Here is a 20,025-nt window from a genome sequence, read left to right as displayed (position 1 = left end):
TGTGGTTATGCCTTACGCTCTGTTATAATTTTCTGATCCCTCTCATTAACCGCCAAATCACACTTGACCCCTGAAATCCGAAAATCCTTCATATCTAACCGAATGCATTATAAAATATATTATGTCAGGATACTCAACCAAATTCTTAATTTGTATGCCGGGGTAACGTTTTACGAAACGTGCTAATGTGTCCCTTGTAGCCCTTCCTGGCCCCTCAGCAGACGTAACAGCGCAAAAAATACCTTCCCTGGGTAACCGCTACTCTCAGGCGTATTTTCCCGAGCAAGACTCGCAAAGAAGCGAAAATCGCGTAGTCCTTTCTAGATATTATTCGAATGCACATACTCGACGCACGCTATCATAGACAAAAGAGAAAATGTAAAAAAAACGGAAAGAGAGCCTCATAATGCATGCTGGCCTCTCGCCCTTTTCACTTTCCACGATGCCAATCACTCGGAGAACATCCACGGCTCACAGCGCCAGCTCTCGCTATGCCAAGTAGCTTGGCTTCCCTTCCGCCAAATCTCCCTCGTCAGCCGGTGACCGCCTCTCCTCCTCACCTCCGGTTCACTTTCCTTGTTTTATCGCCTGTGCGGGCACAGTCACTCCGACAGAAAACAAAAGAAAAGGAGCCGCTGTTCGGATCAAGAGCAATAAGAACCGCTCATGAGGGGAAGGGAGCTCTACATGAGCTCATAATGCCTCGAAGGGAAAACTCTGTCCGCATTCTTTCAACCTGGTATTGCGTTACGCAGCTTCTTTGTCGCATATGAGAGGCCACGCGCCAAGACTGTGACGAAAAGGTGTAAGTATACTTGCTGCCCCTATTTTACATATTCTTTCTCTCAATTTCAGTCTCTCCCTCTCTACCGCTCACTCGGCTCACGAGGCGTATATAAGCATCCTCGACTCACATGGACTTCAGCAGCCTCCGGTTTGCCACAGCTACAAGCACCATAACCATGGTAAGCCAAAGCGGTCTGTCTATAAAGTTAAAGCGAAAGTTGCGGCAACTTTCCATATTGCTAAAAAAAAAATCTCCTACAAAGCTGAAATGCCAAAATCGTGCTCCTGTTCCTTTTTACTGTTATAATGTCCCAAAAATTTCACTCCTAATTTTTGCACAATAGTTCTCCACTCCATATTTTCTCAATAGTTACCTTAAAATAGGAAAGCATACGCACAAATAATTTAGTAGCTGATTCGTACACTGGATTCCTTCCTATGAACGGAGAAAATCAAGAAAGTCAGATGCTCACAACAGATAGCTTGCCTTGTTTTCTTGCCATGTGCTTGCGCGTTGCACATCCTTGAGTCACTCATATGAACCTCAATTTTTATTCCCTCAGAGGTCGTCCTACTTCTCGGTTCTCCAAATGAGCCTATAGCTAGAACCAAAGCCAAAATCTGCTTTTAGCAACCCTCAAAGTGTGATGACCCAATCCTTCACCTACTAGTACTGCGCTTAAAAGCATTCTGTACCTATAGATAGCTGAAAAATCTTTTGCACGTTTATTGCATTTCAATATATGACACTCCGCATAATAGAAGATGGAGCGTCAGGCTTGCCACATATTCTTTTCATCATTTTCAGCTCCGCGTCTGCGTCGTCTTGGCCCTGGCCACCAGCGGCTTCGCTGGTTTCCTCCATGGTAATCTCCATGGTACCTACCCTCTGGGAAGCGGTGTTGGCCTGGCCAGCTACGGTCTCAGCCATGGAATCGGCTACTCCGGCCTCACCGGCTTCGGAGTCGGCCATGGTCTCGCCTATGGCCAAGGAGCTAGCTACGCCGTTGCTGCCCCAGCCGTTGCTCGTACCGTTTCCACCACCTACCAGGCTGCTCCAGCCGTGACCGCTGTTCACGCTGCCCCAGCGGTCGCCACCTACGCCGCTGCTCCAGTCGCCACCGTTGCTGCTGCCCCAGCTGTGTCCCGCGTGACCACCTACCAGACCGCCCCAGTTGTTGCCGCTGCTCCAGCTGTTGCCACCGTCGCTGCTGCTCCAGCTGTCTCCCGAGTGACCACCTACCAGGCTGCCCCAGCGGTCGCTGCTGTCGCTGCTCCAGCCGTGACTAGGGTTTACCAGTCCGCCCCTGTTGTTGCCGCCGCTCCAGCTGTTGCCACCGTCGCTGCTGCTCCAGCTCTCTCCCGCGTGACCACCTACCAGGCTGCCCCAGCTGTCGCTGCTCCAGCCGTGACTAGGGTTTACCAGTCCGCCCCTGTTGTTGCCGCAGCTCCAGCTGTTGCCACCGTCGCTGCTGCTCCAGCTGTCTCCCGCGTGGCCACCTACCAGGCGGCCCCAGCTGTCGCTGCTGTCGCTGTTCCAGCCGTAACTAGGGTTTACCAGTCCGCCCCTGTTGTTGCCGCAGCTCCAGCTGTTGCCACCGTGGCTGCTGCTCCAGCTGTCTCCCGTGTGGCTACCTTTCAGTCTGCCCCAGCTGTCACAAAGGTGTACCAGTCCGCCCCACTCGTTGCCGCTGCCCCAGCCGTTTCCCACGTGACCACCTATCAGTCTGCTCCAGCAGTCGCTGCCGTCGCCGCTCCAGCTGTGACTAAGGTCGTTCAGTCTACTCCAGTCGTTGCTGCTGCCCCAGCCGTGGCCACCGTCGCCGCTGCTCCAGCTGTAGCCACCTTCGCTGCTCCAGCCGTGACTCGCTTGGCCACCTACCAGTCCGCTCCAGTCGTGGCCGCTGCCCCAGCCGTCGCCACAGTTGCCCACGCTGCTCCAGCTGTCGCCACTATTGCCCACGCTGCCCCAGCTGTCGCCACCACCACCTTCCACCATGCCCCAGCTGTTGCCACGGTTGCCCACGCTGTTCCAGCCCTGGCTGCTTACCACGCTACTCCAGTCTACGGCTACGGCATTGGCTCTCTCGGATACGGAGCCGGTCACTACGGTCTCGGCCATGGCATTGGCGTCTACGGCCTGAACTACGGCTACGGTCTTGGCACTCCCTTCGACTACACCACCCTCCTCCGCAGGAAGAAGTGTAAGTATTTTCAACTAATTCCGCGCTTAAAAAGCACCAGGCTATTGTCAGAAGTTACTTTGACGTTCTTTCTTCTTTTCTTTTCCAGAAAATATTTTACAGCTCAGAATATACCGGCCGTTCAAGATGAAATCAAGTCAACATCGACATTTGGTGAATGGTATTGCGTCAATGAACGAGCCGAAATAAATTATTCAAATGTACATAGAAAACTGGATTTTGTCTGAGTTCTTTGGATACAATAACTCGTGAAGAGAATATATCTTTACGCTTTCCTTCGTCTGGTTTTAGAATGTGCTTGGGAACGTGTAAAATACAACTTAGCTTCTTAAAGATGCGGTCAATCTCTATTTCTTGTGCAGTTCTGTAAAAACGAGAACTTCGCTATCTTTTAGTAACTTTGTTAATAGGTTTTTATACCTTTGGCGCCGTGTACGTTACATGTTCCTGACTACTGAAAACTCCCAAAGTATAAGGGGAAAATTCTTATGGCAGGTCATTAAGGAATAGTATAAATACCAAGGCAGCATGCGATGTTTAACCGAATTTCACGATGATGAAACATAAAATCTTAACGATTAGTGCAGTGTTAAGTTCATAATGTGTAATATTTATTTTCTTTCTACCTTGTGCCAGATGGTCAAGAAGAAATCACTTGGTCGGTCAGTTTCAAGTGAAATGTGGACAAATCTTTCGAATTAATGTTTTTAGTAAAAATCGATTTTCTGCTCCTTCTGCGTATGTTAAAATTAATTTTAAAGGAGATCATTATATTTTCCTCAATTATAAGAACACTGGTCAGAAGTTGAACTCAGTAACAGAATACCGATTTGGTAAAATGTATGGAAACGGGGTCTAGATTTCTGCAGATGCCTCACGTATTTTGGTGTCTATGATATTGAGTTTATTCGAAAGAAATTTTTTGGATTTTTTAAGAAGAATTATACAATAAGGAGTACAAGCTGTCGTATATATATATATATATATATATATATATATATATATATATATATATATATCCGTACGTGTAATGAATAACAGGACAAAATGCAGCAGAATAAAATTTACAGGATTGCTAACGTTAGCTACTGAGAGCATTATTCAGCGACAGCTGTTAAATTCCGCACTGTGCTAAAGTCGACCAAGCTGGTGTAACAAAGATCAATTATGGCCCATTCTCCCACCTTCCTTCCCTTGCTATCGGTTGTGCCCAGTCGGGCAATGCACGATTATTTACGTGTGTTTATTGCGAACTCTAACGCATGTCTCTTTCGCCGCTGGCGTTCACAGCAACCTTTGTCTGACGGCGTTGCTTGGTGGAATCCCTGCGTTGACGGCCTTCCCGTTAGACAGTGCGCACGGCAGGACAAAGCGGCGACAGTGGTCTTCACGCTCTTGAGCAGGGCGGCAAGCGATAGCTCTTTTCTCCTGCTGCGATTTGGCTATAGAAACGCTGCTACAGCAATGCGGCTGCTGTGCAGTCTCAAATCATTCCGCGCTTAGCTTATCGGTCATATTAAGGCGAAAGCCTTTAATGGCTCATGCTCGCGTCCGTGCGTCCGTTACTCTCTTGAAGTCGGTACGAAAAAAAATCTTTATGCACGGTGGGATTCGAACCACCATCCTTCCGTTCAGCTGCTGAGCGTGCTAAAGAGTACTAACTGCCAACGGATATGTAGTTCTTGTCTAGGACGCTGGAGAGTGCGAAAATGCGTCGAATCAGATGGATGCCTCCAAAATCCCCTCCAGTGCCTCCGCAATTTATGATTTACAAACAATTATGTACTTATTTAACATCTTAACGACACATCAGTGACACATGCAGCAACACCGCGCTATAGGCTTTAGCCTAAACAAACGTTAGGTCAACAAAGTGCCCCCTGAATTTTGCAGCAACTTTTTGCTGTTGGGCTTCGTTATGTATGCTGTTTGTTGCGCTAGCGAGAACTGTAGTTGTATTCAGTAGGGATAAAATTATGCACCGCAGCGCCAGGTATACTGTGCGAGTTTAAGACAAAATTTGTTGTCTAGGTCCTCGAGCTCGGGACCATGCAACAGAATGCGTTTTGGTTTCTTTAGAAGGCCAGTTGTAATGGCTGAAGGATTTACACATCAAGCCTTCCTTTTGTTCTGTTTTCAGCGCTTCAAATTTTTTTCTGAATGTTTCGCCCCGCGTATTGAACGCACCCCGAAGAATTTCACAGAACGTCCGGGAAAACAATTCGTTCACATTAAAGCATGGTTCCTGTCCATTATGAGGAGCATTATACTTTCATTTCGTTATCCAAGAGATTCCATTCAGATCTATGTTTTTCTTGAGTGCAATGTCCTATCAACATTTTAGCGCTGCTCAGTTTGGATACTTCTCTATTTGGAAGCGTATACGCACACTGAAGAGATACAGAGCTCACCACTTAACTCCGTTCGTGCGTCCACTGCGGCTTTTTTTACGATGCGTTTTTTGAGCGCTAGACGTGGGTATTGCACGACAAAGAAGGCAGTTGCTGACCTAATGTGTAAGTTTTTGTAGTGCGCTGCAGGACCTCTGACGCCCAGAAAGGTGGCTGCCGCAGCAAAGGCAAATAGTAATTGTTAGGGTGCAGAAGAATCAAAGATAAAAGAAACAATTTAGCACCACAAAGAGCGGGACGTAGACGGATGAACACATTTGCAGACCGTGCATCCAGAGGCCACCATTTTAATTCTTGAATCGTAAGCTCGAATTCAATGAACGCACTTGCAACAAATAATAAAATAATGCAAAGGAGCTTACGCTGTAACAAAGCAACAGTCATCGTAAGGGACTAAACTATCTCTTTGTTAAGCACTGACAGCTCAGGCTGGCTTATATACTGGCCTTACTTATTGAATGCTCAATCCGTATTTTATCTGAGGCGCTTTCGCTCTTCAGGTACAAAAGGCTGTCGACTTGAGTACTGCAGCAAGAACTGTGTCGGCGAGAAACGTATAAGTAGCTTTGAAGACAGTTCCAAACCTCTAAGCTGGAGTGGTTGTCTCACAGAGAGCTAAATCTGTCTGTTTCTAGACAGTTATCGTTGTGCTATGGTGTTTTAGGACTAATACCTCAAAAAGTTATCAGGAGTTCCTATGTTCTTTTAACAGTCATCAATTCACCGGCAGTCATCAGAACACTCAAATATAAGCACGCGTGCACCTGAGGGTCACTCAGCATTTGTTTTCACTGGAGCTCGGGGACCAATACGTGTCAAGACCGCTTTGTTGTCAATAATGCATCAATGAAAAAACCTCCTGAAAGCAAAATGAAGGCGAGCTATGGAATACTTCTAAGTGTCATCCGATGGGCATAGATCTCAATGGCGAAATGTGCTTTATTTACACATGGTGTGACTGGATTAAAACACGCCAGACTTGCGACACGAGAGGCAAAAATTTCTTCTATTTCTTTCTGTCAGGCAGGCGAATATTTGGAATATATTTCTCAAAGGGTGCAGAAAGCACTCGAGAACCCGCCGCGGCGGCTCGGTGGTTAAGGCTCTTGCCGACTGAGCCGGAGTATCCGGGTTCGAACCCGACCACGGTGGCCGCGTTTCGATGTAGGCTAAATGGAAAAGGTGCTCGTGTGCTATGCGATATCAGTGCAGCTGAAAGATGCCGAAGTGGTCGAAATTATTATGGAGCCCTCCACTACGGCGCCACTTTATTCTTTTATTCTCTCGCTCTCTTTTTCACCCTTTCCTTACGGCGCGGTGTAGGTGTCCACGAGATGTCAGACAGATACTGCGCCATTTCCTCACCCCCCCACACAAATAATGATAATAATAATTGGTTTTTGGGGGAAAGGAAATGACGCAGTATCTGTCTCATATATCGTTTGACACCTGAACCGCGCCGTAAGGGAAGGGATAAAGGAGGGAGTGAAAGAAGAAAGAAAGAGGGAGGTGCCGTAGTGGAGGGCTCCGGAATAATTTCGACCACCGGGGGTCTTTAACGTGCACTGACATCGAACAGCACACGGGCGCCTTAGCGTTTTTCCTCCATAAAAACGCAGCCCCCGCGGTCGGGTTCGAACTCGGGAACTGCTGATCAGTAGTCGAGCGCTCTAACCACTGAGCCACCGCGGCGGTTACACACACAAATGCAATTTTCCATTTGCCATTTTTTTCAACGGGTTCACAGATGGTGGCGACCGCACTCATTCAATTGGCGTCGGCCTTGTCCTTCGGTGCTGGATATGCCGCTTTCTTGGCCAGCTTCCGGTCTTCCGGCAGGGCAGTGGATTTGGTCTTCCCGACTGGTTGCGTTTCTTGACGAACCGGTGCCACTATTCGCTTCGCTTCATTTAGCGCGTCAGAGCATTCGGCGTCCGCCACCGCCCTGTGTGCTTCACGTGCCGGCACGATCAACTTTTCCTCTTCTTTGTAGACTACCCTGAATCACGGCTTTCTTTTTTTTGCAAATCGGCAAGCCTCCATTTTCAAATTGGTATGCCTATTAGGCAACTCTATCCTTTCTTCTCAATTTGTTCAAGTTGGACATGGTCGTGAGAGGATATTTGTTGGATTCTTCGAAGGAAGCTACAGGCGTATGTCATTCCTGCTCTGTTCATATTATCTTATATTTCCTGTAAAGACTCTACAGTAAGCCCAATATAAATATGCAAAACGGGTGCTTTTTCCAGCGTTCTTGCACCGGCAGCTTTACCTGTGGATAGTTTCGAAAAGTGGATTACCCAATGTTTAGCATATATATATATATATATATATATATATATATATATATATATATATATATATATATATATATATATATGTATATATATATATATATATATATATATATAAGTATATATATCTATGGCTAAATGAAGCGTTTTCAACTTTGAATTTTTGCCTCTAGCAACCAAATACGTTTATCTTTCTATACTATACTATATATATATATATATATATATATATATATATATATATATATATATATATATATATATATATATATATATATATATATATATATATATATATATATATATATATATATATATATATATATATATATATATATATATATATATATATATATATATATATATGCAAGCTTGCTCCAGGGGACGTTTTGGCATTGTGGGCGATTTCTAGCTACTGGTATCTACTAGACCCCATTATTTATGCATTTGTGCTGCTCCGCGATGCTATTTATTTCCAGGACGCATCTAAGCGGGCTCTTGCGTAATGTGAATTAAGCAGACAGGATACCGTATCCACAAAATGCTGAAGCTGAAATACGTATATATCGTTATGCAAAACAACTTTTCTGAACAACGTCCTCCAATTTAATAACTCTGATTAGTATGTAACAGAAGATTTCTCCTTGAAATCTCGCTTATCATTCTCTTATTCTTATGCTTACCCCTCAAAGTTCGTAAGTGAAGCGCAGCCTTAGTTACGAACTTGTAGGAATGCAACTTGTATGAATGGTCAGGAGAGTGACAAAGGCCTGTAACTGAACCTACGCTTCATTTGCGTTCTCAGTTAGACTGTTCAGTTACAAAGTTAGTTAAATTCGGAACTCTGATACTGTTGCCACTGAGAAGGACCATAAATACACTCCTAAACGAACCATCGACCCGCTGTTTACTGCCTCTTCCACTGTTTGACTTCTGGAATGCAGACATGAATAGTTATTCGTATTGAAGGGTATTGGTAGAAATAATATAATCAAATTTTTGCACCATGTGTTCCTTGTTTGCGCTGCGCTCACGCTGTGGGCGTCAAGGAAACGTGGCTTCATGATGACATCCATGATTCTGAATTCACTCCTCTGGTCTATGTGGCAGTACGAACGGATAGACAACATGCAAAAGCAGGAGATCTTTTTTGACCTGAACTAATGTTTACTGTTTTAGAGGTCCCAACAGAAGTTGAATACATTTGGTGTAAACATTTTCTAAACAAACAGTTCATTGCAGTCAGAATTCTTTATCATATGCTTAATGCATTAAAAAATTACACATCCTTAATGACTACTTGAAGACACTAGCGTTGAATCTGTCTAAAGTAATTTTCATAAAAGACTTAAAAGCCTCCGACGTCTATTGGTCGTCGCTTTCTCAGGTCGAGAATCTTGCGTCTGCTGTGAACTGGTGAATATTTGCTTTTTCTTTCAGTCTGAAACAAGTAGTCGACGGAGCCATACGAGGTAACTGACTGCCTGAGTTAGTTTATGCGGTATCGAAACCTTATCACTGCTGTAACCCGCATTGGAGCAGTGCGAAAGCATTGACGCCTCCTCGTCCCTCGTCACCTCGATTTGCTCCTCTTTGCCTCTATTTGCTCCTCTGTGCCTCTATTGCCCTTATCTGCCTGAGAATTTGTACAATTCGTCTAATTCCCATCGGGCTTCATTCCAAACTTTCAAATTTGGCGCCGCGCGTTTGCTCCGCTAGCACTTCCGGTCACGTGGTACTGCACTGCCGGCGTTTAAAATTTGGCATCACTTTTGCCCTGGCCGCTTCCACTTTTGCACATTTTTGCTTCTAATTAATGAACTATTCTTCCAATCGTCACCAAATTTTTGCACCGCATCCTCACATCATTCTCCTTCGATTATAACCACTGTTTAGACTTTCTCTCTTTCTAGTTTTCCACAATGGCTGCGGACACATTTTTATGACACGAAACCGCCGTCGTGCCCTAGTGAAGCTGAATGCAACATCCTGGGAGTGAATGCAACATCCTGGGAGAAATTTCTGACCACATGGCAGTCATTGCTTTTTTCAAACGTACTGCTTTTGCGCCGTTTTTGACCTTCAATGCGTGTCTTAATTTCACTCGTGCTGCTGAGGCTGCTTTTACCGACATTCTAGAGGACGCTTTTGAAGCATTTTTTATGCTTAGCCACGTGAGTGAAGCTAAATAATTAGTCGGCTACTATACAAATATTCTTAGTACCTGAATAAAAGGCTTTGATCAACTAAATAAACCGGAAAACGTTACGCAGGGCACTAAAAACTAGTTACGTGTTTTAAATTCAAAATACTTGTTTTATTTTTATTTCCTTTTTATTTTTTATTAAAAACTTTTGCCTTCCTTCGTAATGAAACACCTACTTATTACCATACAGTCGTAAAGCAACGCATATGCTAGAGGCTGATATTTGTTCGCCAAGAGGAAACGGTTTTTTGTGGCTTATGCAGCACCTACCACAATTACCTTACAAAAAATTACATTCGTTTAAGTAATTTTGCACTGTTCAAGAATGAATATGCAAAACCTGCGCAGGAAGTTCGGAGTGTTTATCTGGCGTTTATCTTGTGCGAATACACGTCGAACGAATCTTTTGTGCCGCGTATGCTCTGGTGGCCTTTCTTTGTTGCACTTATTCCTGCCTCAAGTGTAAACCGCTTCAACTTCTTCCGCAATGTCGGAAGATCGGTTTCTACGCATGTTTCTCAGGTTCGCTTCGGAAGAGCTTTGCCCATATTTGTTCTAGGAACTGTTCGTCATTTCACTGGTGTAACGTGCGGTTATTTTCGTCAAATTGTCCTAGCAACCCATTTCTTAAGCACACGATTCTCATTAGAATATATACCAAAGAACAGCTTTACAGTTATCTTGATGAAGTCTTGGCTGTTCCTGTCTATCCGACATTGTACTCAATAGCCCGGAGGAAAATGTATTGAAACGTGTAAAAGAATGCCTCCACGGAATCCTGCGAGAACGTTCTCTTTTAAACTGCATGTCAGGGTTCTCCGCGTAAAGAAATCGATGGCGTAGAAGGCAATTTTTCGAGCATGGGATGTCGATTGTTTTTTTTTTTTGCAGAAAGCCGGAGACTGTTGAACATGTCATTATAGACTGCTGCGATAAGGCTTTCTTTTCGGACATTTTACAGCTAACTTTTATGAAAGATTTATCTTTAGACCCCGCGGAATTCGGTTTTTGGCAGTCGAGAATGATGACCGTGTGCCGTATGGTAAGCTAATGCTATTGTATTTACATAGCATGTGAAAACGCCGAATAGCTGTTCGGCCTTAATGTTCATGTCAGATAATCGTGAATATTTTGGTGGTTCTGTTCATGAAATAGCAAAGGACTTGAAAACTCAGCCATGCATACCTGAGTGGACAAGCCCGCTGGAGAAGGCGTCAAACTTTAACCATTCACAGCGAGAATAGTTTTCTGAAAACCTGATCACCTTTCCGACTCGTCTGATTTTTGTGTGTTTTTTTAGTAAAGGCAATGAAGAAAAAAGTTTTGTGACATGTGGGTTGAGTACTCGCTTCAGAATATAAAATTCCCGGGTTAAATTGCCTGCGCCTTCGGCAAAATTTTCTTTTCCTTTGCCTGGTTATGTGGGATTCAGAACGCCCCTTTATCCGGACATCCGGTTTGTGTGCCGATAAGTCATATAATGCTTTCGAATTAAAAAATCCCTACATAAATTATGAGTTATGACCCATAACTTTTAGCATGCATCGCGCCTTCTTCGACACATCAGCGCACAAAACGTTTATCTCATCAAATCAGTGTTGTCCATTTTGCAAGGCAAAAACAGAACTTCATATGAAAACAACTTCAGCTAAACATCATTTTTTTCAATTTTCAGCTTGGAAACCTAATTTAAACCAATCTCTGCAACTTTTGCCACTCTGTGTTACCAACAGAGTCTGCATCTTTTCCTCTCACTATCAGTAATGATACGACTAACGACCCGTTAAGATAGCTAAAGCCATTATAACCTCATTAAATCTGCATTTTCATCTGATACCCACAATGTTCTAGCGTTTGCACATCCTTAATGTGGCAACTATGATTACAGACACTCCGATTAGTGAACTTGAAATACTTATCCGAACTCTTGAGTTGAACGCAAAAAATTGACCAGCCTTGATTGAATACCGAGAAGTGATTCTCGTTCGGTATTCGTGGTGGAGTGCTTCATATCTAGCGGTCATTATTCGCAAGTCGCTGAAAACTGACACGGCCCCGTCTTCATGAAAGCTGGCCAAGGTACATCCATTAGTCAAGTCTGGTAAGAAAGATCTCCTGTATAACTACAGGCCTTGTTCATTAACATCATATTAATGTAAAGAATTGGACATGCAGTGTTGGAACTCATAATCCACAAGGGGGCAGGATGTTCAAAATTAAATATTAATGATTAAAAAACACTTTCAGGAGCAGTGCACAAAAGCCATTACTATAAATGGGTTATGCGGCCAGGCGGCCAGAAACGGTGAGTAAAGTTACCATCGTAACCTGGGTAATTAACCGAACTTCATTATTAACTTTTTATTTCCACCAGTTACTGTGCACGTTCATATTGAAGACTTAGATGCAGTGTCATGCGAAGCCTATTTTATTTTGTACCGTTTCAGTAACGTGCTTGTGGCTGAGATATTAGCGCCTAAAATTTCAACCCAAACCGTGTAATTATGCATGCGAGAGTGCTGGGCTCGGCTTGAAGCTTCTCCCTGATGTGACGCAACTGTTTCGTATGGTGATTTGACTGACAAGAAATTGAAGGTACAGGCGACGGTCATGAATTTTCGCTCTAGGTTAGCACTGTGGTATCACTGCGCTTGTTCATGCGACGCCTGGAGTGCTACCTAGTTTTATTACCACTTAAGTAGCGAGTGTTTGAAGAAACAGCGCTCACCCCCCGCAACAGGCGGTGATTCCTCGGTTTCTCTGACCAATAACGAAAAGTCATCACTATAGCCTGCCACTCCACATTCTTGCCAGGCGGAGCGCAATACGCAACAGCTGCGTCACACCAGGGAGGAGCCTTATGCTGAATGTCGGGGTATGGCATGCGTAATTAAATGGCGTGGGCTCAAATTTTGTACGTGCATATCTCAGGACACAGGCGCGTTAATAAAATTAAATAAATAGAATAGTTTTACAATGCCACTGCTTTCAAGTTTTCATACAAACATGCACGCTAACCACAGTAAGTAAAAATTTCGGTAATAAAATCTATTAACTACTCAGGTTCCACTGAACATTTTTAACTTATTGTGCAGCTGGTCCCATGGCCCATGAAAAATACTTTGTGTACTGCTCTTGTTTTTTTTTAAATTGAAAGCCTAATTTTGAACACCCTGTATAACAGAACGTATGGAATTTTGGAATCTGATATTATGCTTTAGAATTCTCAGCATGGCGTTAGAAAAGATTTCTTCAGAGTAACACAATTAGTTAAATTTGAACACCTTTCTTGCGCCCTCAATGTGGATGCCAGGTAGATGCCACAGTTATGAAATTTTCTAAGGCCTCCGATATTGCACCAAATTCTAATCTATTCTGCAAACTTAGCGTCAAGACTGCCGATTTTAAACCAAATTGTCATCTCTTCCGCAAACTTAGCGTCACTGAAAAATCCTCATTTGGTTAGTTGAATTGCTAGTTTTCTTCGGACCTGTCACCATTCGTGTCACATCTTTAATGAGGATTTTACACGCAACTTTTCGAAACATGCCCATGCCACTCATCCAACTACACATTCTTACGACTTTGCTGTTATGTACCCTTTATCCATTGAACCAGTCGGCGTAGAAAAAGCAATCTCATCACTGAAACTTTCATCTGCTCCTGGCTGTGACCTAGTTAATCCAAAGCTTCTGAAGAACACTAATTCATATTTTTCTGTTATACTGTCAAAGATTTTTCACCAATCACTTGACAAAGGTTCACTCCCTGCTGAATGGAAGGTTGGGAAGGTGATTCCACTTCACAAATGAGGTACGAATCATTGCCCACTTAACTATCGGCCCATTTCTTTAACCAGTATACCATGGAAAATTCTTGAACATATTCGCTTTTCCCAGATTGCCAACTCTTTAGAAGCGAACTCATTTTTTTTCACAATTTCAGCACGGCATTCGCAAAACATACTCATGTGAAACCCAACTAGTATCGTTCACGCATAAACTGCACCTAATTCTTGATCACTCCTCAGTAGCTGACTTCATCTTTTTAGATTTTTCAAAAGCATTTGGTAAGGTGTGTCATAGTTTATTAATCTACAAACTGCATCAGCTAAAACTTGATACCAAAATTCTGTACTGGCTTGAGGTTTTCCTTACTAACCGCTCTCAGTTTGTCTCAGTTAATGACGTAACTTCGAAGAAATGTCCAGTGTAATCGGGTGTAACACAAGGCTCTGTGCTTGGGCCTCTTTTATTTCTCATTTATATTAACGACTTACCTTTCTGCGTCTTCTCGCACATTCACTTATTTGCTGATGACTGTGTAATTTTCTCCGAAATAGCTTGTGATGACGACGTAACCTGGCTCATAAGACCTTAATGCTGTTTCTACACGGTGTATATTATGGTTAATGGAACTGAATTTAATAAATACAAATTTATGGGGGTGTCAAGAAACGCTAACGAACTTCCTGTGTATTCTCTTAATAAAGCACCGTTAGATCCAGTTACTATTTACAAGTATCTCAACCTTCACATCACCTCTGATCTAACTTGGAACGTTCACATCACGCATATAACATCCAGCGCTCACCGAATGCTTGGATACTTACGACGCAACTTTTACAAAGCACCCTCCTCCTTAAAATTACTCCTTTATAAAACTCTAATACGGCCCAAGCTCGAGTACGCCGCGTCAATTTGGGATCCAGGCCAATCAAACCTAACACAGGCATTGCAAATGGCTCAAAATAATTATACTCGCTTCATTCTTGCTAACTATACCAGAACAGCAAGTATCAGTGCCATGAAATCTAGCCTTAACTTATCATCCCTGTCATCACGTCGCAAAATTTTTCGTCTGTGCCTTTTTCACAAATTATGCTATGACCCGCAATTTCGTACCGAACTTATCTCAACACCTGAGTATGTATCACCGAGACTCGACCACGTTCATATGGTTGGCATCCCTCTCTGCAGAACAAAACTTTTTTTCAGTCATTCGTACCACGCACATCGAATGAGTGGAATCACCTTTCTTCTTCGACGGCCACCATCACCGATCATCAATTATTCTAGAACGTTCTCGCTAACATTGTATAACAAGGATACATTTTATATTTTGTTATCTTTATTTTCTCCTCAACGCCTTAGCTAACAATGCATATGTAGAAGTCATGTTTGTACCTTGTCTGTTTCATTAACTCCAATTTGTTAAATTTATTTCACTTTTTGTAACCACTCCCCTCTATAATGCCGTAGTGGCCCTGACGGCAAAATAAACAATAAATAAAAAAATTTAAACCAACTGTTGTTCTGTCGACTGGTCATCTGGGGTCTCTGAACACTCATTCGTGGGTCCTTTGTTATTCTAGATAAACATTAAAGACTTACCTCACAATATCACCTCACATATATGACTATATACAGACGACTACAGACCGTATCAGGTAGTTAATACGCCGGAATATTACCTGCAACTTAATGCCTCAGGTAGTTTATGACTCTATTCAAAAACCTGGAAAGAAAAATTTTACTATGATTCTGGTTCTATCTGTCACTAACAGTCAGTTTTTCTTACTTTCACATTACCTTTACTCTGCGTGATCTTCGCACAGGGTATGATAATATAAATATATTGGCGTTATATTTACTGCTAAGAAGTCCTGATTAAAACATATTTTATTTCCACCAAAACCACTCTAAAAGTTTAATGTACTTGATGCGCAACTTAACTAATGCTCCAAAAGAGACTAAACTATAATTCTATATATGATTAATTCGTATTGTAATACGTCATGCATATACTAGAACCATCATAAATACGCTTTCATTAATCACGATGAGTGTATTCAATGAATATCAGTCTTGTTCATATGTCCTAGTTATGATGAACATTTCTCACCTTCTCGCGCTTTGTCATCAATGAGCCTAACCCCTCTATACTTGCGACGTCACACCCACTCACTGAATTTCCTGTATAGCATTTGTCAGTTTTTACAGTGTGTCACATGATCTGTACGCTTTTTCAAATATTTCCTAGTAAAGCAGGAGTCATCATAATCTTAACATTAGGCCATACTTAGCCTGTAATTAGTATTTCAAATGTTTTTTTCTGCGCGCAGTGCAACAATGGAGCTTGATCAATTTAATAATAACATCCGTTCGAATAAACTGGTTCCAAATAAAAATTATTGCCAAATTATTTATGTATTTTGCTCTGTTGCAAGTTTATTGCTTTCATTTCTTTCATGGTAAAGGAAATTTGACATATTTTCTGTTTATTTTATGATTAAAAGCGTCTCTGGACAGATTTTTCCTGCTTTACCAATATACCACTCTTTCAGCAAAAGGCAGGTGTTCGCCTAGGTGTGTGTGTGTGTGTGTGTCCGAAGCGTGCACCCTTCGAAAGCACCCCCAAATTAAGTAACATCTGGTGGCTGCATAGCGGGAACCCAAACGGCAAAAATACACCTCCTGATCACGAGCTTCCTTCGACAGTTCACTCACCCTCTCCGCCCTCCATCCGACTACCCTCCAAAAATCCGCCCTCCTCCACCCCCCCCTCCCCGCCCAACACAAGCTCAAGCAGCCAAACAGCAAAATGAAAAATCGAGCGGAGGATGAAATTCATGAACGGAATTAAAACACGCTCATAAAAAAAGGAGAAATTGAAAAAGCGCAATGTAAACCAGTTCTGCCCACGCAGATTTGTCCCAACAAATCTTTTGTTTGCGGCTCAAATTTTACACCTTTTAAAACTTCAAAAATTGCAAAAATTCACCGTGGTGAGGATAAAACCAAAAGAAGTGCGCATATCTTGTGGGCATGCCATACGGGCTTAAGAAACTGCAACAATGCGTTCATACAGTTCTTTAAGCGGTAAAACAATAGTTTAAAATGTCAGCCTTAATTAGAAAATTGTGTCTGACATCTCTAGAAGGAGACATGAATTCTAACGGCCAAAACTATGAAGAAATTGACTGGGAACGATCAACGGAACACTTCGCGCATATTCAAAAATAACGCTTCGCAGTAACATTTTTTTTGTTGCGATTCCGTCCCTGCCAGCCTGCCGAGCACACGTAGATGTGCAAAAATGCATTCACCGATTGACCGCGAGTCTCAGGCCTCTTTCCTCGCACTGGGGCTGCAACGAAGTGAAATGTCCCGTAGCACCTTTTAACAAGTTATTCGAAACGGCTTTGCACGACGCACGCTTACATAAAGTTAAAAAAAAATGACAGACCTACGTAATGCGTGTGGAATCACCGGCTTTTTTCTATTTTCTACGAAACATTGGCGTTCGAAGACGGGCATGCCCCACCGAGCCGGCTCAGGCTATGCCATCTAACTGGTTTCACCCTATCGCACGTTCTCCTTTATTCCGTTTCCATTCACGCGGACTGCTGTATCCTGCTCACCTCCGGTTCACTACCCTTGCTTTGTCAATTGTGCTTCCCCACACACAGAAAAAAAATGCTGCTCTTCAAGAGCGAAATAATCGATGAGCGCAGAATACAGGGCAGGCAAAAAAGGGGTTAGTTCACATTCTTTAGGGCTGACATTGCAAAAAATCGTTTCTATGGTATTTGGCTGAAACAATCCACCTGCATTAGTTAATATAAAAATTGAGATAAGAGTTGCGGTCCTCCTTTCAAACTTTCACACTCACTCTTTTAACCTCTCTCTCTTTTCGGCTCTCACTCCACTCTCGAGGACTATATAAGCTTGCCCAGCTCACACAGACATCAGCAGCTTCTGGTTTCCCAACGGTACAAGCACCATCAACATGGTAAGCCAACGTGGTCCCTCTGCCAATAATTTGTCCCAAAAGATGGAACTTTCTTCATTGAAGCTCAACACAAACCTGTCCTTAGCTTGCAACTACGTCAGCCAGTCCATTGAGTTTGGCGCACTTTAAAGCTGGAGTGGCAAATGAGATTTCACTAGCTGTTCTTGGTACGATTAAATTTTATTCACTTTATTAAAACTAGTAATCCTAAAATAGCCGTAATCTAGGACCCCTTTATGTACTAGAATATGCAATTATACTGCTTTGTGTTTTTTTATTGAACTTCCGATTTCAAAAACTTCCATACAATAAACATAGATTAATTCAGAGATGAGTACTTTATTCAGTATAAGATCGAATCATGCAAACGAATATCCTCTTTTTTATTCGTTAATAGTGCTTGGGTTGCCTGTATAAAGGGAGACATTCTATAACGCCGTCCACGCAGCAAGCTGGAGCAGCTTGTCTTCATTCATGCTCAGATACTACTGATCTTCCCGCCAATAGTTAGAACCTGAATTCTAGGTTAACTTATCTGACAATACTAATTAAACTCACTCTGGATGCGAAGTTGCCTTTTGCTGGCTTTACGCGGAAATACTGTTATTAGACACCCAGCGTTAACGAAAGCACTTTTAAGCTTTTCAATATTGCAGCCATGGCAAAATTTTTTTTGAGGTTTTTTATAACCCATAATGCCACACCTCAAAAGCTTTAAAATGAGTGGCAGTTAATGTATTCTCGAAATGTGTAATTTTCAGTTCCGTGTCTGCGTCGTCCTGGCCCTGGCCACCAGCGCCTTCGCTGGTTTCCTCCATGGTAACCTCCATGGTGCCTACACCCTCGGAAACGGTGTTGGCCTGGCCAGCTACGGTCTCAGCCACGGAATCGGCTACTCCGGCCTCACCGGCTTCGGAGTGGGCCACGGTCTCGCCTATGGCCAAGGAGCCAGCTACGCTGTCGCCGCCCCAGCCGTTGCTCGTACTGTGTCCACTACCTACCAGGCTGCTCCAGCCGTGACTGCTGTTCACGCTGCCCCGGCTGTCGCCACCTACGCCGCTGCTCCAGTCGCCACTGTTGCTGCTGCCCCAGCTGTGTCCCGCGTCACCACCTACCAGTCCGCCCCAGTTGTCGCCGCTGCTCCAGCTGTTGCCACTGTGGCCCACGCTGCTCCAGCTGTGACTAGCGTCTACCAGTCCGCCCCTCTTGTTGCCTCCGCCCCAGCTGTTGCCACCGTTTCTGCCCCAGCTGTATCCCGCGTGACGACCTACCAGTCTGCCCCAGCTGTCGCTGCTTTCGCTGCTCCAGCCGTGACTAGGGTTTACCAGTCCTCCCCTGTTGTGGCCGCCGCCCCAGCTGTTGCCACCGTCGCTACTGCTCCAGCTGTTTCCCGAGTGACCACCTTCCAGGCTGCCCCAGCGGTCACCAAGGTGTACCAGCCCGCCCCACTCGTTGCTGCTGCCCCAGCTGTTTCCCATGTCACCACCTACCAGGCTGCTCCAGCTGTGACTAAGGTCTTCCAGTCTGCTCCAGTCGTTGCTGCTGCCCCAGCTGTGGCTACCGTCGCCGCTGCTCCAGCTGTCGCCTCCTACTCTGCCCCTGCCGTGACTCGCGTTGCCACCTACCAGTCCGCCCCAGTCGTGGCCGCCGCTCCAGCCATTGCCACCGTTGCCCACGCTGCCCCAGCTGTCGCCACCACCACCTTCCACCATGCTCCAGCTGTCGCCACTGTTTCCCACGCTGCCCCAGCTCTGGCTGCTTACCACGCTACCCCAGTCTACGGCTACGGCATTGGCTCCCTCGGATATGGAGCTGGTCACTACGGTCTCGGCCATGGCTTTGGCGTCTACGGTCTGAACTACGGCTATGGTCTTGGCACTCCCTTCGACTACACCACTCTTCTCCGCAGGAAGAAGTGTGAGTACATTGTTCCGAATTCTGGGCTTCAAAAGCACAAATCTGTTGCAACACATTACTGTAACGTTGTTTTTTTCTTTTTCAGAAATTACCCTGCCGCTCAGAAAATATGGACTGCTCAAGAAAAAATCAATACAACATCGATATTTGGCAGCAGTATTTACGGCCGTGAACACACTGAAATAAACTGTTTATATGTACAAATGAAAATGGCTTTTATGGCTCAGTTGTTTTGATAAAATGCCGAGCAAAAGTGAGTAATATAGGTTCAGGCTTGTGTTGTTCTAATCTCAAAGACTTGCTCTACAAAGAGTAAAATGCATCTGTGACTCTTGAAGATGTTGTTTATCGCTCTTCCTCGTCGAGATCTTTGCATCTACTACTTCGCTTACATGCAGTAACTGTCGCACTAA

General features: G+C 43.9%; 2 protein-coding genes across 2 annotated transcripts; both read left to right on the top strand.

Annotated features, from left to right (window-relative positions):
• Positions 1-862: 862 nt before the first annotated feature.
• On the top strand, positions 863-3,202 carry LOC144121419 (uncharacterized). The gene is made up of 3 exons (XM_077654607.1): positions 863-965; positions 1,595-2,990; positions 3,079-3,202. Coding segments are annotated over exons 1-3 (1,449 nt in total). The 5' UTR covers positions 863-914; the 3' UTR covers positions 3,081-3,202.
• A 14,466-nt stretch (positions 3,203-17,668) lies between these two features.
• On the top strand, positions 17,669-19,822 carry LOC144118684 (uncharacterized). The gene is made up of 3 exons (XM_077651537.1): positions 17,669-17,695; positions 18,457-19,612; positions 19,698-19,822. Coding segments are annotated over exons 1-3 (1,161 nt in total). The 5' UTR covers positions 17,669-17,692; the 3' UTR covers positions 19,700-19,822.
• Positions 19,823-20,025: the final 203 nt, after the last annotated feature.

This window comes from Amblyomma americanum, chromosome 2 (assembly GCF_052857255.1).
Source record: "Amblyomma americanum isolate KBUSLIRL-KWMA chromosome 2, ASM5285725v1, whole genome shotgun sequence".
Classification (NCBI taxonomy): Eukaryota; Metazoa; Arthropoda; class Arachnida; order Ixodida; family Ixodidae; genus Amblyomma; species Amblyomma americanum.
Note: the sequence above shows the minus strand (reverse complement) of the source record. Positions and strands in the feature narration are given on the sequence as shown.

Coding starts and splice junctions, on each gene's coding strand:
- LOC144121419 (XM_077654607.1), top strand. CDS start 915: ATGGACTTCAGCAGCCTCCGGTTTGCCACAGCTACAAGCACCATAACC. Junction 966..1,594: donor CTACAAGCACCATAACCATG/GTAAGCCAAAGC, acceptor CATCATTTTCAG/CTCCGCGTCTGCGTCGTCTT.